The following is a 19,249-nucleotide window of genomic DNA, read 5'->3' as shown; positions in this document are numbered from 1 at the left end:
ATTCCTTGCTCCAACAACATGTCACAAAGACATTCGAGGACATAATCCTCCCACACCATGCAATGCAAAAACTGTCAATCAACCTCCGTCTTACAAGCTCTAGCAAAATTTTCAACATGATGCCCCATGCGACTCTCTTTATTTTTAGTTTTCCTCATTCTACCACATATTCAAGCCCGCTTACACATATCTCAAAGTGTAATATACTCACTAGAACCTCCTCAATTTCAAAGAGGGTTCAACTGTCTAAAGAGGAGAGAGAGCTTGCCGTAATTTTTTTTAAAATGTCCAAAAATGACAAAATGGTCCATCGACTTTTCCATGACAAATTAATTATGTTGAGTCAACATCCCATTTTTACAATTATAGGAAAAAATATTTTTGCATTTTTTAGGGACTCAAATGTCAGCGATTTACATTTTTAAAGATCAAATTGGATATTTACCCTAAAAAGAATGCTCGCAAAGGCACAAATCCTATAAGCCTTCATTCAAGCAATAAAGCAAACCTAATAAATAATGTGGAGGAGAATTGAACTAAAAAAATATCTTTTTTTTGTTCTTTCTTGGCTTCTTAACTTACAATAATCTATCATGGGCACCGTATGAGAGACAATGTCATGCTTTAATTTAGCAAACATTCTCAATATAATGCAAGGATAAAAAAAACAATTTTTAATCTCAACCACATATTTACTTGGAACGTGATACATGAAACCTATTTTGCGTAGTGATACGATTATGTTTAAGTTATAACATATAGAAGGTTCTTACTCAAAGAGGAGGAAGAAGGAGAATGCACCTATCTCTGATGTATATCATCTTGTTCATTTCTCATTCTCGTAAGTAGGCTTCCTGCCTATCTGTACAATGACCATCTCTGCTATTCTTGAACTGTTGAATTTGGAATACTAAACAATGCTATTTTCGGCACTATTAAGGGAAAAAAATTCCACGACCACTAAACCTTAACCCTTTGTTTGGATGGAACAATTTAGTAGGGGAATTCATTTTTTCAAGGAATTTAAAATGATTCATGATAAATAGCTTGTTTGAATAGAGTATTTGAAAGGAGATTTAATTTTTGATATTTTTATGAATAATTTTGATTGACTAAAATAGTGGGATTTCAAATTCTCTCAAAAAATATAGAATTTGAAATTCTTTTTTCGGAGATACTCACTCTAATTCACGTTCTTACTCGCGACTCTTTTTCGCTCAACACTCACAACTACGGGTGACCAAAGGTTTTACGACCGATATCGACATAAGTTATTTTTCACTGACGTTGACCGAGGGTTTTTCGGTCAAAATTTTTTTGTATGATATCAACCAACACTATTTTTTGCCGATATTGACTAAGATTATTTTTAGATGATATTGGTTAGGGTTATTTTCTCACTGACGTCACTCATGGGAAATTTTTGCTAATGTCGGCCAAGGATTATTTTGGTCGTTGTCATCCAGGTTTTTTCAATTAATGTTGACCAATGATTTTTTGGCCAATGTTGGCTAGATTTTTTCTACTGATATCGATCATGACTAACTTTTGAGTAAACACCTGTTAGGGTTTTTTAACTGATGTCAGCTAGGTTTTTCCAGCCAACACCAGCCAAAGCTACTTTTTGCCAATATCGGTTAAGGTTATTTTTTAGTCAATGTTAGCTAAGGTGTGTTGGCTGATGTCAACTAGATTTTCTTAGCTGACATCGGTTAGGATTTTTTTGCCGACATCGGTTAGGATTTTTTTGCTGACATCGATTAGGGTTTTCTGACTGGCATCAGTCAGAGCTATTTCTTAACCACATTAGCTAGGTTTTTTGGTTGATGTTGACTAGGGTTTTTTCTGCTAACACCAGTTAAATATTTTTTATCGACATCGGGCATAACTATTTTTAATCGACATCGGCTAGGTTCTTACAGTCGACATCCACTAGAATTTTTTCCGTTGACATCGGTCAGAACTATTTTTTAGCCAACATCAACCAAGACTATTTTATACCTGACGTTGGGTAGGGTTTTTTGTTCGACATTAGTCAGAGCTATTTTTTTAGCCAACTTCAACTAGGGATTTTTCGGCCAATGTTGACCAATGATGTTTTTTGACTGACATCGGATAGGTTTTATTGGTCGGCATCAACCAAGTTATTTTTTAGCTAATATTGGATAGATTTTTTTGTCAATGCCTACTAGAATTTTTAGGCCGACGTTGGCTAAAAATAACCTTGGTTGATGTCGTTCGAAAAGACCCTAGTCGGTGTCGGCCAAAAAAACCCTAGTCGATGTTGGTAAAAAAAATCTAGCCAACATCGGCTGAAAAATAGACTCAACCAACGTTAGCCAAAAAATAGTCTCGACTGATGTCAAACTAACAAATATTCCCGACATACTTTGACAAAAAAAACCCTATTTGATGTCGATCGAAAAATAGCCTTGGTTGATGTCGATTCAAAAACATCACTGATTGTGGTTAGGCAAAACAACCCTAGTTAAAATTATCAATATTTTATATTTATAAATTATTAAAAATTGAAAATATTTTTTAATTAATATTTCAAAATTAAATTGTGTTTATTTTCTATAAAGTTTAATATTAAAATTTCATCTATTTAAAATATAAAATTAAAATTTTGCATATGGAAGAAATTGAATTATCATATCCAAACAAAGAATTTAAAATGGAAGAAATTTAAATTGATTTATCCAAACAAAGTATCTAAAAAATGAAAGAAACTAAAATCAAAGCAATTCAAATTCTAGACATTTCAAATTCCTTAAAATTTTGAAATTCCTAATCCAAAAACAAGGTAAAACTCACTTGGTGTCCAAGAGTGGTATGTATATCCCAGTTGACAACCCATTCAACTGTCAAAGGAGCCATATAGTAATCATTTGCCCAAGTATATTTGCATTTCAACTTTCTAGGACTCAAAAATTCCAGCTCAAAGTCAAAGGTTGCTTCACCTGAAAGTTGATAGTAACCATCTAATATGGATTGATTAGTTTCTAATACAACTAATTTTGCCAAGATACTCCCAAACTACAACTCCCAATAAAAGAGGACAACTGCTTTTAGCCTTTTACCATCGCTTGAATGTTTCAATGCAAATTTGTAAACTGTAATTGGTTAATCAGATAATAATCAATCAAAACCCCTGAAGCCCTGCTAATTTCAATTTAATCATATTGATACAAAAGGCAGCTAAAATGCTAGCCCATTTTTCAAGGATTTAACATAACAGGGAAAAACATGCCTTCAAGAAACTTAAGTTTTAACACGAATGCATCTTATTACAATTTCATGCGTATTACCCTTCCAAAACATGACAGGTTCTAAGGATTGAAATAAAACTGCATTATCTTAATTCTTAGGTAGTAATAAGCTACATTGAAACAACAAATCTAGTTGACGACACAACAGCAGCAAATAAAAGAATACACATGTAGATACTAATTATGACAAATCATGAATCATAAAAAATGTCCAACAAGATGAAGATCCATGTCAATTTTTAAGTGGGTTCATTCTCTCCCTCAGATAGTAGAGTTTGGCCCTTCTCACTCTCTTCTTGTCAAGCACCTTTATCTCCTTTATGTTAGGTGAATACCTATCACAGTTCAAATATAAGGCATTAACCATTATGTAATATAACTACAAGCACAATCAACTGAATTAAAAATTCCAGCACAAAAAAATTACACCGCCCCATCCTGTCCACTCTTCCCAACCCAAAATTATGACAGGCTGAAAATGAGGATAAACAGAAGATCATTAAATAGTAGTACGATCCCAACAACGCATCCCAAGCACATAACGAAACACCTTAGATTAAGCTCATAAATCAGTCTGAACTCTGAATGCACATTAAAGCAAAGTAATTGTTATACCTTGTAATTCTATATTAAAAAAGCAGTTCACTTATTCCCTATAGATAATGATAATGCTTGGGGGGATTACAGATTGAACAGGAATTAAAATCTATGTTCCAATAAGAAGCCTTCTTCTAAACTCTAAATTCATGTGCAATTGAATAAGTTTTGAAATAATTATGTTTACACTAACGTTCTTTTAGTAGTATCTCTTTCTAGCTACAAATTGCTTTTTTCTTCTTTTTTTTTTTGTTTTTTCACGAACAACTTATTAATCATAAATTTTTTACATTTTTATTTAAGGTGCTTTATAATAAACAACACAAACAACGAGCTCATAACTAGAATTCCAAATAGTTATCATCACCTGAAGTAATTATTTATATCTTATCTTTATGGTCAGTGACACAATTTAACTACACCCTCCTCAAATGCCAATAAATGAGAAAAAAAAGATGTTTTACCCATTCAAATAGTAAAAACAGATCTACATAAATATGGGAAGGTAATACTTACAGAGGGAATAAAGATTCAATCCCAACCCCAGCCACCTGCCTCCTAATTCTGAATGTAGTATTGAGTCCAGCATTACGCCTTGCAATAACAATGCCTTTTATAATAGAGACACGCCTCTTATTCTCAGGTACTTCCTGTTATATCAGATTTAGTAAACAAAAGATCAAATTACTATCACAAACAAAAACCAAACAAACAAATATGAATAAAAAATAAATTCCATACCACTTTGAGTTGCACAATATAACCAGGCTTTATGTCAGGTATCTCTCTTTGCCCTCTCACATCCTCTACAGCCTCCTTGTCTAAAATCTAAAGCATATAAATACCAACCATTTTTACAAATGACAAAATAAAAGGAATGTTCTTATTTAAAACAATCAAGAGCAGTCACATGCCTGCATAATGTGCCTGGCAGTTTTGTCTAATCTCTTAAATTTAATGCGAGGAGGAACTTCAGGCTCCAGCGTCGAACTATCTTGAGAAGAAGAATCAACAGAAGTTGCCTCTGTTGACATAAACCTGCTAGCAAAAGGCGGTACAACCCCCCCAGCCTGCTGATACAAGCCCAGTCCAGAGCTTCTCAGCACTGATGCTAAACCATTACCGGACTCAAATTGTGAGAATAATTTTGTAATCTGCAAAAGAAATAATGACAAAAGCAAGCACCCATAAGAGCTTATATTGCACACTGTCAATTTGAGTCAAAATCTATATACCAAGGTCACACCTTCAAAAAAACTAAACTGAAGCATAGAATAAGCATGACCTTAGATAAACTTTTCCATAAGCACTTATAAGAGAAGAAAAAATCAAATAAGTTTCTTCATAAGCTAAATTAGGTACGCATAATTTAAAAATTAGCTTATGGAGAAGCTGATGTGAGAGAACTTCTAGAAACTAGCTTATGCATAGTTTATTTCATTTTTTTCTTCTTGTTTTATTCTCCTATCATAGCTGTTGGAGAAGTTTATCCAAACAGACCAAAAAAATAACCCTTGAAGAGCTCTAAATACTTGTGTGTCTTCAATTCCTCTATTCATTCCACTCAATCATGCATAATTAACAAGAAGAAACAAGAAAACAGAGAAGATCAGAACTGTACTAAACATTATTCTGTGTAAGTTAACAAACTTCCAATCACAATAAAGGATTATATGATACCAATTGACATACTATAACATCATGTTACATCATATATTTATTATAACACTATAACGATAGGATTCTGTCATTCAAACACAACAAGGTGAAAATACATTCTCATCCTCTTCACCCTAACCAAGCCTATCTTAATCTGCAATTCCACTAAAATATGAAAGAAAAAAAATAAGCACAGCGTTTCTATTGGTTACTTGATTTAGCAGCAGCACAAGATCAAAATCGAGTGGGAAAAAGTGAAAGGAAATGAATGAATGCTTACGGCGACCGGATAAACGCCAGTGGAAAAGTTTGGGACAGAGAATGGCTGGGAAGGGATCGAAGCTTGAAATTCCGGCGGAGATCGAGGGAGGAATGGTCGGAGCATAGATGATGAGAGCCTGCGAGAAGCCATAACCGAGGACGCAGAGAGAGATAGAAGGGGAAAAGCCCTGTGTTAGGGTTTATGGCTTGCGCACGTGCCTCCAGACTCCACGGGTACTATTTCGAGGTTAGTTATGTAATGGGTCGGTAAAAAACCGGTTCTGGACCCGAAACCAGTTTTGGTCATTTGGTGCACAATTTATATTTTATAGTGACTTTTTTCTGAAATAAGAATGAAGATAAAAGGCTAACTTATGTATTACAGTAGTATTTTTATCCTGACTTAAAAAAGATTATAATTTTTTATCTTTGATTAATGCATTTAGACATCATTAAGAAGTTTTAACTTTTAATTTTTTTAATGGAACTAATTAATAGTGACCTCAATAATTCAATGTTCAATAAGTCATGACGTATATGAATTGAAGAAATTTCCCAAGGACTCAACCTATTACCAATAGAGTAATGCTATCTACACATTTTTGCTGTTTAGGGAAGTGCGTTCTGTTTTGGAGTTATGATGGTTAACTTGTCTAGCATTTTGATACCCCACAAAACAAACTAAACTAGTCCAGAAAACTTATAGATACAGGATTACCAAATAAACAATTAAAGAAAAAAGATTAATAAAAAAACATAGCAGTCCAATTAACTTTCTTAGTTAAGGGTATTTTCTTGCTAGTATTAGGTATATTGCTTGAGAACAAAGTTTCAAGTCCTTCGGTGTTACAAATAGTAACTTCGAACATTAGGTTACGAGGCCCAAAAGAAGGAGCAACATTCCTGGGCACTTGAAGGACTATGAGCTTCAAGCTTAACAGATTCTCGGGAGGTATAGCAGCACGAAGGAAGTTGAGGGATCATTCTAGAAGCTTAGGGGCAGTGATGTAGTCATGCCACAGGCCGTTAGGATTGTTAGTTAGCTATTACGTAACTAACTGCATGTATAAAAGCCAAGTTCAAACCTGTGAGAGGAATATATGAATAATATTCTCCTTCTGTGCTTAGATTCTCTCTCTCTCCTTTCCCTCTAGAATATTCTGTCACGAGAAAAGGTTCTTCCTAACATTGGTGCTTTCATTGTATCCTCTCCGCCATGGCTGAAGCTACACGATCGAAAACAAGCATGGAGCGTTGGGAAGATGCGTTTGCAAAACTTTCGGCATCCATGACTTCAAAGTTCGATGAACTTCTCAATCGTATGAATCAATTAGAAAACTCCCACACCAACACTCACGCTCCGCCGTCGTTTGCGGCCCCAGCGGCAACGGCCACCGCCAACACAGCTTATCGATTGAAATTGGAGGTTCCAAGATTTGACGGCACGGATCCGGAGGGATGGATATTCAAGGTAACTCAGTTCTTTGAGTACCATGCGACACCGGAGCACGATAGGTTGATGATAGCATCGTTTTACTTGGAGGGCCCAGCCTTAGCGTGGTTTCAATGGATGTATCAAAGTGGCCAACTCTCCTCCTGGTCAGCCTTTCTTCACACCATCCATGCACGGTTCTCGCCCTCAGCATACGAAGATCCTACCGGAGTTTTGTGTAAGCTCACACAGCGGACCACCGTCTCGGCGTACCTCTCAGAATTCGAAACTCTTGCTAACAGAGTCATCGGTCCCCCAGCGCCATTTGTCTTGAGTTGTTTTATATCAGGACTTAATCCTGCAATTCAAAGGGACGTTCAGGTGATGCAACCACATTCATTAGCTCAGGTGGTTTCCTTCGTGCGCCTCCATGAAGAGAAACTTCTCGATGGTCGCCGTCAGACCAGGAAACCTGCTTCTTCCTTAACCCCGGGAACGAGTGTCACGCGTACATCTCCTTCCTTGACCTCATCCATAGCGGATTCGCCACTGCTTCCTTCTCCGAGTAGACCTCGTGCTTCATCCATCCCCTTCAAGAAGATAACACCATCGGAACTCGCCATACGTAGGGAACAAGGCCTATGTTTTAACTGCGACGAAAAATATTCGAGGGGGCATAAGTGCGCTTCATCTCTATTCTTATTTGTTACCGAGGATGAGGATGATAACCGTGAGATAGACCCAGGACCATCGCAGTTGCCTCCTCCATTACAGGAATCCGCGCCGGCTCAGATTAGCCTACATGCCTTGTCCGGTCACGGTGCGCCGGAGACACTACGTCTCACCGGATTCATTTGTGAGCATCGAGTCCAGATTCTGATCGATGGGGGCAGCACCCATAATTTCCTACAACAGGAATTGGTTACATTGCTGCAGTTGCAACCACAAAAGACCTCAACATTGCGGGTCACCGTAGGTAATGGTGAGGAATTGCAGTGCACTCAGGTATGCCCTAATCTCGCCGTGAAAATACAAAAGCATGAATTTCAGGTTGACCTTCATGTTTTGCCCATAAGGGGAGCCGATGTTGTGCTGGGAGTCCAGTGGCTCAAAGCTTTAGGCCCAGTCCTTACTGATTACACAGCACTCACGATGAAATTCATCTACAATGGCTAGTTGATTGAGTTAGTAGGGGATCGTGATTCATCTCTTCAAATGATATCACTGTCTCAGTTACGCAGGTTGGTGGATACAGGTAACACTAGCACCTTCTTCCACATTAAAATGGAACCTTCCATGGAAACACCAGTAACGATAGCCCACCCAATACCGGCCGTCCAAAGACTCCTCTCCAAACACGCCTCCCTCTTCCAACCTTTATCAACTCTACCCCCATCTCGAACCACAGATCACAGTATTACCCTCCTTCCTAACTCGACCCCAGTCAATGTAAAACCTTACCGTTACCCTCACTTCCTGATATGAATCCTCATGGCACAAGGGGTGACTTAGGATCGTCTAGGATTAAACCTTGATGGAAAATGCGGAAATTGATTAAGGAAAGGATGGAAAATAAGGTGGTTAATTTCGTGGGTCTTAATAAGGTGGTTCTTGGCATAAAATGGATGAATGGGATGGTAAAATGTAGGTTAAGTGGTGGCTGGACAGAAATATAGAAATGGCAATAACTGAAGCTACAGGGCTCCAAATGAGGTGATTCCAAAACGAGGTGAAAGGTCTCGTTTTGAAATTCAATTTAGGCTCAAGAATCACTTAATTTGAGTGCGTAAAATGGGAGTTATGGCCACGAGATAATTCTGGGCAGAGGTGGATTTTCTGGAATTGTGGTTTGAAAGAACAAGGGTGAAGATGAAAGGAAGGAAAGAATCACTCTTTCCAGCGAGGGCAACACACAAAGGTTGTGAAAGTCCTTTGATACAGCCAGGGTGTTCTTGAATCACTCAAGAATTTAGGAGAATCACTCTCACTAAGATAAAAGAGATAAACTCTAATTTTCTGAATAAAACTCAACTTGTCTTTATTGATAAAATGGTTCAGCTTATATAGAAGCTTTACAGCAGATTTTAGTAATGACCCACTAACCTAGAATTAAAATAACTTAATGCCATTAACCTAGGGAATTAAAAAAACCTTAATGGCTGAGTGTAACTGAAATTGTGGCAACCAAAAGTCACCCCCAACAGCCAACAAGTCAGCCACCATTTGGTCTCCCAAAAGGCTGATGCCTAGGTTGCCAATTGGGCCCTTATTACAACTTGAACTAAACCTAACTAAAGTCCTTTTAGTTGATTAACCCAAAACATATTTTTGGTCAGCCAACTTTACAAGGATTGGGCCATTATTTAGACAAACTAAACACTCTAAAATTGAGACAAAGTGGTGCCATTTAGTCCTCCTCCATTTGGGCCATGATACAACTCACAACCTTGGACTTTTCTCCTTGAAACTTGGGCTTGTATTCAAATAGTATGGACAACACTTGTTGAAGAGCTTCCTTGGCTTTCCTTGCTCTAGCCCTTGTCATAGACCCTCCAAGTCCTTCAAGTGGATCCTTGCCCTTGCTCTTGGTCATGTCCTCATCACTTCCAAAAACAAGAGATAGAGACCCAAGTCGCAGCAATGCTCAGGCAAGGCCATATCCAGCACAGCTCAAGTCCATTCTCCTCTCCGGTTCTATTAGTTAAGAAGCGTGATGGAACGTGGCGCTTTTGTGTGGACTATCGGGCTCTCAATGCCATAACAGTCCGGGATCGCTTCCCCATTCCGACAGTTGATGAGCTTCTCGACGAGCTCGGAGGCCCTGTTTGGTTCTCAAAGCTCGACCTGATGCAGGGATACCATCAGATTTTGATGAGGGAGTTCGATATCGGCAAAACGGTGTTTCGCACTCACCATGGGCATTACGAATTCCGCGTAATGCCCTTTGGTCTTTGCAATGCTCCGACAACGTTTCAGGCGACGATGAAAAGGTTGTTTCAGCCCCACTTACGAAGGTATATCATCGTCTTCTTCGATGATATACTGATATACAGTCACAGCCTGGAAGAGCATATCAACCACTTGGAAATCGCGTTTCAGGTATTAGAACATGGCCAGTTTACTCTTAAGCTCACCAAGTGTTCGTTTGCGCATAAGCAAATAGAGTACCTAGGCCATATCGTCACCGACAATGGGGTCCAACCAGTACCGGAGAAGATACAAGCAATTCAGGAGTGGCCACAACCACGATCCACACGAGCTTTGCGGGGTTTCCTAGGATTGGTGGGATTTTATCGCAGGTTCATCAAGGGATACGCGATGATAGCCCATCCGCTTTCGCAGTTACTGACTAAGTCGGAGCTGGTTTGGTCACCGGAAGCCGACAATGCGTTCCAAAATCTCAAACAGGTGGTCACGACGGCACCGGTACTCGCTCTTCCAGATTTCTCCAAGCCCTTTACGGTAGAAATTGATGCTTCGGGCTTGGGAATGGGTGTTGTGCTTTCGCAGGAAGGACACCCTATCTCCTTCTTCAGCAAGTAATTTTGCCCAAGATTACTACGAGCTTCCACCTATGTCAGGGAACTTGCCGCCATCACCGCCGCGGTTAAGAAATGGCGGCAGTACCTATTAGGTCACTCTTTCATCATACTAACGGATCATATGAGTTTAAAGGAGTTGATGAATCAGGCGGCTCAAACCCCAGAACAGCATAAATACCTAGCACGACTACTGGGTTTTGATTATGTGATTCAGTATCGAGCAGGGAAGAGCAATATCGTTGCGGACGCACTTTCTCGGTCAGGAGCATCAACAACTGCTTCATTATTCATTATCTCAGTCCCTCACTTCGTCTTCCTCGAAGATTTGCGAAGGGAGTTGCAGGCAAATCCCGAGTTCAGGGAACTAAGAAGGAAGATGACCGCTGAACCTCACGCATATCCTGATCATTCACTAGCTCAGGACCTCATTCTTTATCGTGGTCGTATATGGTTACCCTAGGACTGCTCCTTCATCAAGGTTCTACTCTCAGAGTTCCATCAGTCGCCGTCAGGTGGGCATATGGGATTCCGCAAAACCCTCAACCGCATAACGGAGAATTTTACGTGGAACACGAGCACTTGAGACACGCGTGACTTCGTCTCCAATTGTTTAGACTGCCAACTAGTGAAGTACGAAATAGCCAAACCTCGAGGCCTTCTATGTCCGCTTCCGGTACCATCACGGCCATGGGAGGACCTTTCGATGGATTTCATCGTAGGCCTCTCGGCGTATCGTAGTTACACATGTATCTTGGTCATTGTGGATCGTTTCTCTAAAGGAGTACACCTAGGAATGCTCCCCTCTCATCACACATCACAGATGGTGGCTCAATCATTCATGGAGATGGTGGGCAAATTGCATGGGATGCCTCGCAGCATCACCTCAGATCGTGACCCGTTTTTCATGAGCAAGTTCTGGCAATCCTTGTTCTTTTTAAGTGTAACCAAACTTCGAATGAGTTATGCATATCATCCTCAAACGGATGGGCAGACTGAAGTTGCAAATCGAGTGGTGGAGCAGTATTTACGAGCATTTGTACATCGGAAACCCAGCTCTTGGGGGCGCTTCTTGCTGTGGGCAGAGTGGTCGTATAACACGTCCGTCCACTCCTCCACGGGGGTAACACCCTTCGAAGTCACGTTCGGCCGCAAACCTCCGAGTTTTCCATAATATCTTACCGGCACTTCCAAGGTACCTGCAGTGGATGACTTACTTAGTCAGAGGGAGGAAATGTTCAATCTACTTCATCGGAAATTGCAGAAGGCGCAAGCTCGCGTGAAGGACATCGTAGATGGACGTCGCAGGGACCATGAGTTTCAGGTAAATGAAAGGGTCCTGGTCAAGTTGAGACCTTATCGTCAGACCACGGTGGTCAGACCGGGTCAGTCTAAACTCTAGAGGCATTTTTATGGACCCTTTAGGATTATTGAGAGAATGGGCCCCGTAGCGTACAAGCTAGAACTACCGGAACACTCTCACATTCACCCGGTGTTCCATTGCTCACTCTTGAAGCCCTTAGTGGGCTCGACTGAGTCGGTGAAAGTAGAAACACTTCCTGCCGGAGCTGTGGACAATCAACCACTCACGACACCTTTAGCCATTCTGGGTCAAAAAATGGTTCCAACAGACCAGGGGCTTACACGCATGGTTCTGGTGCAATGGCAAGGCTTGCATCCAGATGAAACATCATGGGAAGAGTGGGAAGGCCTCAAGGAACAGTATCACCTTGAGGACAAGGTGCTAATTGAAGATCGCGGGAATGTTACGAATAGTAACTTCAAACATCAGGTTACGAGGCCCAAAAGAAGGAGCAACATTCCTGGGCACTTGAAGGACTATGAGCTTCAAGCTTAACAGATTCTTGGGAGGTATAACAACACGAAGGAAGTTGAGGGATCATTCTAGAAGCTTAGGGGCAGTGATGTAGCCATGCCACAGGCCGTTAGGATTGTTAGTTAGCTGTTACGTAACTAACTGCATGTATAAAAGCCAAGTTCAAACCCGTGAGAGGAATATATGAATAATATTCTCCTTCTGTGCTTAGATTCTCTCTCTCTCTCTCTCTTTTCCCTCTAGAATATTCTGTCACGAGAAAAGGTTCTTCCTAACATTCGGGGCATGCTAAGATCATTCACATGCTCAGACAGTTGTGGCAAGATCATGATAAGAGTAAACACTAGGAATTAACTTTTAAGAATGCATGAGTTGGATTCGTCATAATACAACAAGCATAAATTCCTTAGATTCTAAGAAAATAGCTGTACTTCAAGGGTATAAATATGTTATTTACAAGACAGATATGATTGTGATAATGCCATTCATAATAACTCCAATTTTCCAAGTTCGAACTTCCAATCACTAGAAACATACACGGCACACAATGTGGAGCTAGGACTTTCAAGCTTAATAGAAAAGTTTGCTGCTATTCATAAATTCACGTAGTTGGTTATTGCTCAAATTGGAAAGAGACAAAGTAGCAATATGGAGCACACTTTGTAGTTTTTTTCCTCTTTTTTTTTTTTTGTTGACAATGACCACTTTTTTTTATATAAAATGAACAACCTTGGACTATCATTTTTGTAAACAAATCCATACGTCTGTCTTACAAAACTCATAACAATTTTTAAATCAATAAAGTATACACCACCACCACCAACAACCTACCTTTTTCCTCACAATAGGCTACACGATTTAAGCAACATAATTTCTATTATAAATCATGTCTATAGACAAACTATTGATCTATAAATTCCTTTCTATAGCTTTGTATGTATTTCTTCTCCGTTCCCCTTTGCCTCTAATGATTTAGGCTACCCTCTATGTGAACTACCTTCTTACCAAGACTTTTATAAGTCCTCTAGTTTTCAATACATGCCCATCTTTTCTATCATTTGAGGCAAATTTCGCCCATCTTTTCTACCATAGGAACTACCACAACTTTTTCTATAATGTACGTATTCATTATCAAAAAGATAAAAAAAAAAGAAGAAAAAGATTATGCATATGCTGCAAAGAGAAGTTTTCTTGGAACTAAGCTATCATTATGCCTCCAACTTTTTGAACGACCTTAGGTATATCTACTTCTGTCTAAAACTTCAGACACATTCAATTTGGGAACAGAACCATCATAATTGAATTTGGGAATACTGGTAGTTGACAATATTTAGGGTTTTGTTAGAATTAGAATTGGTGAAAATTGGATAAGTGTGAAATCATAATCTTAGGTTACTTATTATAATTGTTTTCACATCAACTCTTCTATCTTTGATTCTTATTTACTAAATTGAGCAATTGACCACAATTATCTTTCATTTAATTTAACCTTAATTGCTTAGTTTTACAAAATTAATTGTTTGAAAACACAACTTGTCATTTGGATTTGATATTGAGACTTTTAGTTCATTGTTACTACTATGTAGGATATGCTTGCCCTTATGTGAGTATTATTTTTCAGCATCAAATTTCTTGGCCAAGCACCCAACACTTATCAAAAAATTCTGCACAATCTCACATTTTCCACCAACCCTTTGATGATTTGAACAAATTATATTTTTCACTTGTTTAACGTATATTAGTTTAATTTCTTGTATTATCTCTTTACAACTTGAATTATACTTATTTTAGGAATGTTGGTTTACACAAATTGTTTAGTACAACTTAGTCCCTATCAACACGACACTCAAACTTTTTGTTTATTACTACTTGTGGGGTTTAGTTCACTTGCCTATGGGTTAACAAGTTTTTGGCACCGTTGCGGGAAACTTTGTTTTTGTATTAGGCAATACTTCACTAATATTGCGAGGCCGCATGTTAAAATGTAACAACCATTTAGCACGTTAAAACTTGAGTCGACGAGTAAAAATGAAAATACACTATTAGAAAATACACTTTCAATATCAATTATTTACTGCATTCTACATCGGTTTTAAAATCGATGTTGAAAGTACCGATGTTGAATGAATTATTGTTAACATCGGTTTTCCAAAACCGATGTTAACATAAAAAAGATAACATCAGTTTTCTAAATAACCGATGTTATACACAAAGAACTACAACAAAATAAGTGTATGCATGATGAACCTTGACATCGATTTTCTAGTAAAACCAATGTTAATGTTATATATTCACATCAGTTTTCTAGTAAAACCGATGTTAATGCAATATCTTAACATCGATTTTCTAGCAAAACTGATGTTAATATATTACATTAACATCGATTTCACTAGAAAACCGATGTCAACGTTCATGATGCATACACTTATTTTGCTGTAGTCTTTGTATATAAAATCGGTTATTTGTAAATAACTGATGTTAACCTTTGTACTTTATAAATAACCGATGTTAATATACAAACGTTAACATCGGTTATTTACATAACCGATGTTAAGGTGCATGTTGACATCGGTTTTTGTAAATAAACAATGTTGTTTACTATATTAACATCGATTTTTGTTAATAACAAATGTTGTTTTGAACTTTTTTTTTATATAAACTTTCTGTTTTTACAATAAACCCAAAATTGTACCTGTAAAATGCAATTTCTGACCCAATTCACAACAAATAAACATTTTATTCTACTTTGAAGTAATTTTAATCATAATAAACATTGAATAATTGATTTATCATAAAAAAAGATCAACAAATGAATTCAATGTTCAAATCACATAGGAAATGTCAAAAATGTTAAACCAAAGTAAACTAAGCTAAACTTAATGTCCCTATACCCTAAGTCTAATATCTAACTCGGAGATAATACTGTGCCCACTGGATCCGCGACGCCTTTAATCTCTCTGGCTCCAATGGTCTAGGATCGTTAAAATACTACATGATGAAATTAATGATAATAAGTTAATAATGTAATACAAATTATAAAAAAATTGAATTTGTTTGAAATAAACGTACCGCTTCCCAATTATTCCTAAAACTTCCTAAAATGATGGTGGACATCCAGTGCATGACATAGTAGACACACTCAGTACTTCCTTTTTGTCTATTACACTAAATACATAATGAAATTTGGATATTAATTAAACAATTAGTGTACAGACACATAAAAAATATATATAAGTGGAAGTTTTATGTAAATGACGTACCTTGACGACAATCCACCTAGCAGGAGCCTTTGATTTAGGTTGTGGAGCATCATCAAGACCTTTTAAAGCACTGTTCCATGCGAGTAACAATTAAAAAGTGGTGTTATTGAGGTATTTGAATGCAAATGCATTGAAAAGAATACTAACTTGTTAATTATCCCCTTAAGGTAGTTGCCTGGCCTGTTATGCAATGAACAAAACTAGACAACTAGGTGTTCCTTGGGCACAATGACCAGCATCTTCCAGTGTCCGCTGCAGTGGGGATGAATATGGGTTAGTATATTAGTAAACATTAATTAAATTCAGTTATTTTGTGTGACGTACCCATTTAGGTAGGCTCCAAGATAGACATCGTGTTTTGAACTCTGCATCCAAGTCTTTATGTAACTTTCAGACCCAAACTGCGATTGCCGAGACCTCTGAATGGACTGTGGCTCGAGGAATCCATAGATATCAGAATTCCCCGCTCGCATACTTGTTTCAGTGAGATTCCTGTTTATGTTAAGTCAAAGTTAAATATTTATGAATTGAAAGCAATAACTTAGGTAATTAAAAGTAATCTAAAATGACTTCCAGAATCCACAACTGTAACACTGATATGCTAAGACATTGACCACCATGTGCGATTTCAGAGAGGTCTTCGTGCTTTATGTAGAGTGGGAAATTTGGATTAAAGACCCCGAACACGATGGCATCCCATGTAACCTGATAAGGCCTCAAGAAAAGCTCTGGGATGGTCAATGTCATCAGATAAAGCGGATCATCGACCTCCGGATCGGGCTTTTGAGGTGGTTTTGCCGGAGACATAGTTGCCTTTTCATGAAACAAAGTTAAATGGCCTAATTTGAGGCATGCTGAATGAATTAATTCAAAAAGAAGAAACATATAGTAAGAGTAAAGTACCTACTATGATAAAGACTTGATCAGATGTGTCGGCCAAGCAAGGAAGGTGTGAATTGCCTGCCCAACTAAGGAAACCTCATCAATGGGTACAGGAATTGGAGCATCTGCATCTGTAACCTCCTCCACACCCACCTTTACTTGGTCAGGCAACAAAAGAGTGTTATGAACAATAGTGGATCCCTCATAAACTCTCCCCAGGGCAACCAGGCGGGCAGGATCTTCTTCGATGTACAAGCTGCACCTATCTGAGTCACCCGTCTCATGATCGTTTCCTAAGGGATCAACACAACTCCCCTTTGTGCTTACTCGAGGACCTGAGGGACCAACCAGAGGCTCGGGAGGCAGTGCAAGTCCCTAAGATTGCATCTGGGACTGCATCTGGCTGAATGATGCCATGAGCTGCCGCATCAATTTTTCTGTGATGGACTCCTCTAGCTGGTCCTTGATTTGCTGGGTCAGCTGTTGCAATTCTTCGGGAGGCAGGGAGGAAGAGTTGCGGGACGTCTGTGGAGCCGATCCAAAGTATTGCTTGATGGTGACACCGGCTCCAACAGCACGAACACTTCCAAGATGCTCTCGACGTCCAATAGCAGCGGTGAGAACATCCTGACGTCCATTGGGGATGAAGGATCCCTGTGTAGCCTGCTCCTCAAAGGAATCATGCACAGAAAACACACAGTTGTACATGGCATTCACAAAATATTGAAATATAATTCTAATGGTTAGTTGAAAATGACTTATGATCTTCTCAGCGATTTCCTTTGAGACCTCAGTCGTCATCTCCCTTGTTTTCTTCGATGACGCCATCAATGCTTTCTAACTGTGCAGCTTCCTCCAGCTTCTTCTTGGTCTTCTCAGCCAGGAGCTTCTGCTCCAAATATTCATAACCCCACGAGACAAAATGTGGGGGGCAGTGTTCTGTTTCTGGATGGCCTGTGCCTTTTTACGCACATCCTGCAAAAATAAAACAATAATGTAATTTTTGGCTATGATACAAACAACATCAAATAAGAAAAGAAAAATACCTGAATATCCTCCCAAATCAAGTCCTTCTGAGCAGTAGGGACCTCCTTCCAGTTCTCGTACGTGACATCCACCTTATCACGCGCCACAATCCCCAAATATGTTCTTAATTTCTTCCTGTGGGGACTATCAGCCTTGCTGGTAGTAGGATCAATGTGGATCATTGGTCTGCCAGCACCAGGTGATCTGGTAGACAAGGATCGTGGACGTGAGGCTTTGCGTGTCTGCTTCATGGCAGACGGTGAAGCTGATGCGTCTGAAGGAGGAGGAGGAGGAGGTGAAGGAGGAGGAGGAGGAGGCGAGGCAGGTGGAGAAGCCATGATCCTGTATACATCATGAAAATGTAAATTTCGATTACATACAAATATCGACATCAACAGTTCTTGAAATAAAATGTGATTAATAATTATAATTTCATAAACTAATTTTGTATGACTATTCTAGATAAACAAATAAAATCTCATATATAATAAATCATAGGTTAAATTTCCACTCATATATAAGACATTATCCCTTAAATTAGAGTAACATTTTCTCACCCCTAAAATTTTACAAGGCAAAAAGGAGACAAAGAATATCCTAATCTCATTTGAAATTGAAAACCAATCCCACTTAGCCATACTTAATCTACTTTAACACGTAATGAAGCACAACAAAATGCTCCTCACTATAATGAAACGACAAAGAAAGAACATATCACATAACAACATTAATGCTATTTTCACATAACAACGTCTCACCATAATAATTTTTCAACCCAAAGTCCATTTTATTGACCATTAGCTAGATTTTATAATTGGATTAAAAGTAATAAGGTCTAATTAAGGCTGTTAAAATAAAAATAAAAATATAGTAAGGTCATGTTATCCCGGTAAATATCAATAATAGATTCAATAAAAATACAGTAAGGTCATGTTATCCCGATAGAATTATTCTATTCTAGTTAGGTAACATAAATGTGTGAAGTGTTTGTGGCCAAACTATTTACAATTCAACACTATTAGTTAGTGATTGAAGGATTTATGCTATTGCTCGTGACTGAAGGACTTATTTTCAATTCATATTAAATGATAAGCTTAAATTTGGACTGAAATAGGCATGGTATAATGATGATGGAGTATGATAGGAAGCAAGATTTTTACTCAAGTATTACAACTAAAGAAATTATTTACCAAAATCAAGATACTTTAAATCTATTAACCAATATGCATCACTTTTTGCCACATCATCTTGCACATATTTTGTGGTATTCAAAGATCATGTGGGCACGTGGGATTGTACTAACTACATCGACACAATCCAGTGAGATGGTGTCAGCATGGTTAACACAACCAACACACCTAGGAAGCAAAGTAGCAGCAACCTACCAAGTGATGCAATCCTCCCTAGGAAGGGACCAGTCACTAGAACCATGAGCAAGAGGCTCCAAGAAGATTGGGCTAGAGCTACTGAAGAAGGCCCTAGGG

General features: G+C 38.4%; 1 protein-coding gene across 1 annotated transcript; it reads right to left on the bottom strand.

Annotated features, from left to right (window-relative positions):
- Nucleotides 1–3,264: 3,264 nt before the first annotated feature.
- LOC100778384 (50S ribosomal protein L19-1, chloroplastic) lies at nt 3,265–6,079 on the bottom strand. The gene is made up of 5 exons (XM_003530483.5): nt 5,809–6,079; nt 4,784–5,023; nt 4,611–4,697; nt 4,386–4,519; nt 3,265–3,607 (listed from the first exon to the last, which is right to left on the bottom strand). The coding sequence occupies exons 1-5, from the start codon at nt 5,938–5,940 to the stop codon at nt 3,505–3,507; spliced, it is 696 nt and encodes a 231-aa protein (XP_003530531.1). The 5' UTR covers nt 5,941–6,079; the 3' UTR covers nt 3,265–3,504.
- Nucleotides 6,080–19,249: the final 13,170 nt, after the last annotated feature.

The sequence above is a fragment of the Glycine max genome, chromosome 8 (genome assembly GCF_000004515.6).
Source record: "Glycine max cultivar Williams 82 chromosome 8, Glycine_max_v4.0, whole genome shotgun sequence".
Lineage (NCBI taxonomy): Eukaryota > Viridiplantae > Streptophyta > Magnoliopsida > Fabales > Fabaceae > Glycine > Glycine max.
The sequence above is the reverse complement of the archived record's forward strand: the minus strand, read 5'-3'. Positions and strand labels throughout refer to the sequence as shown.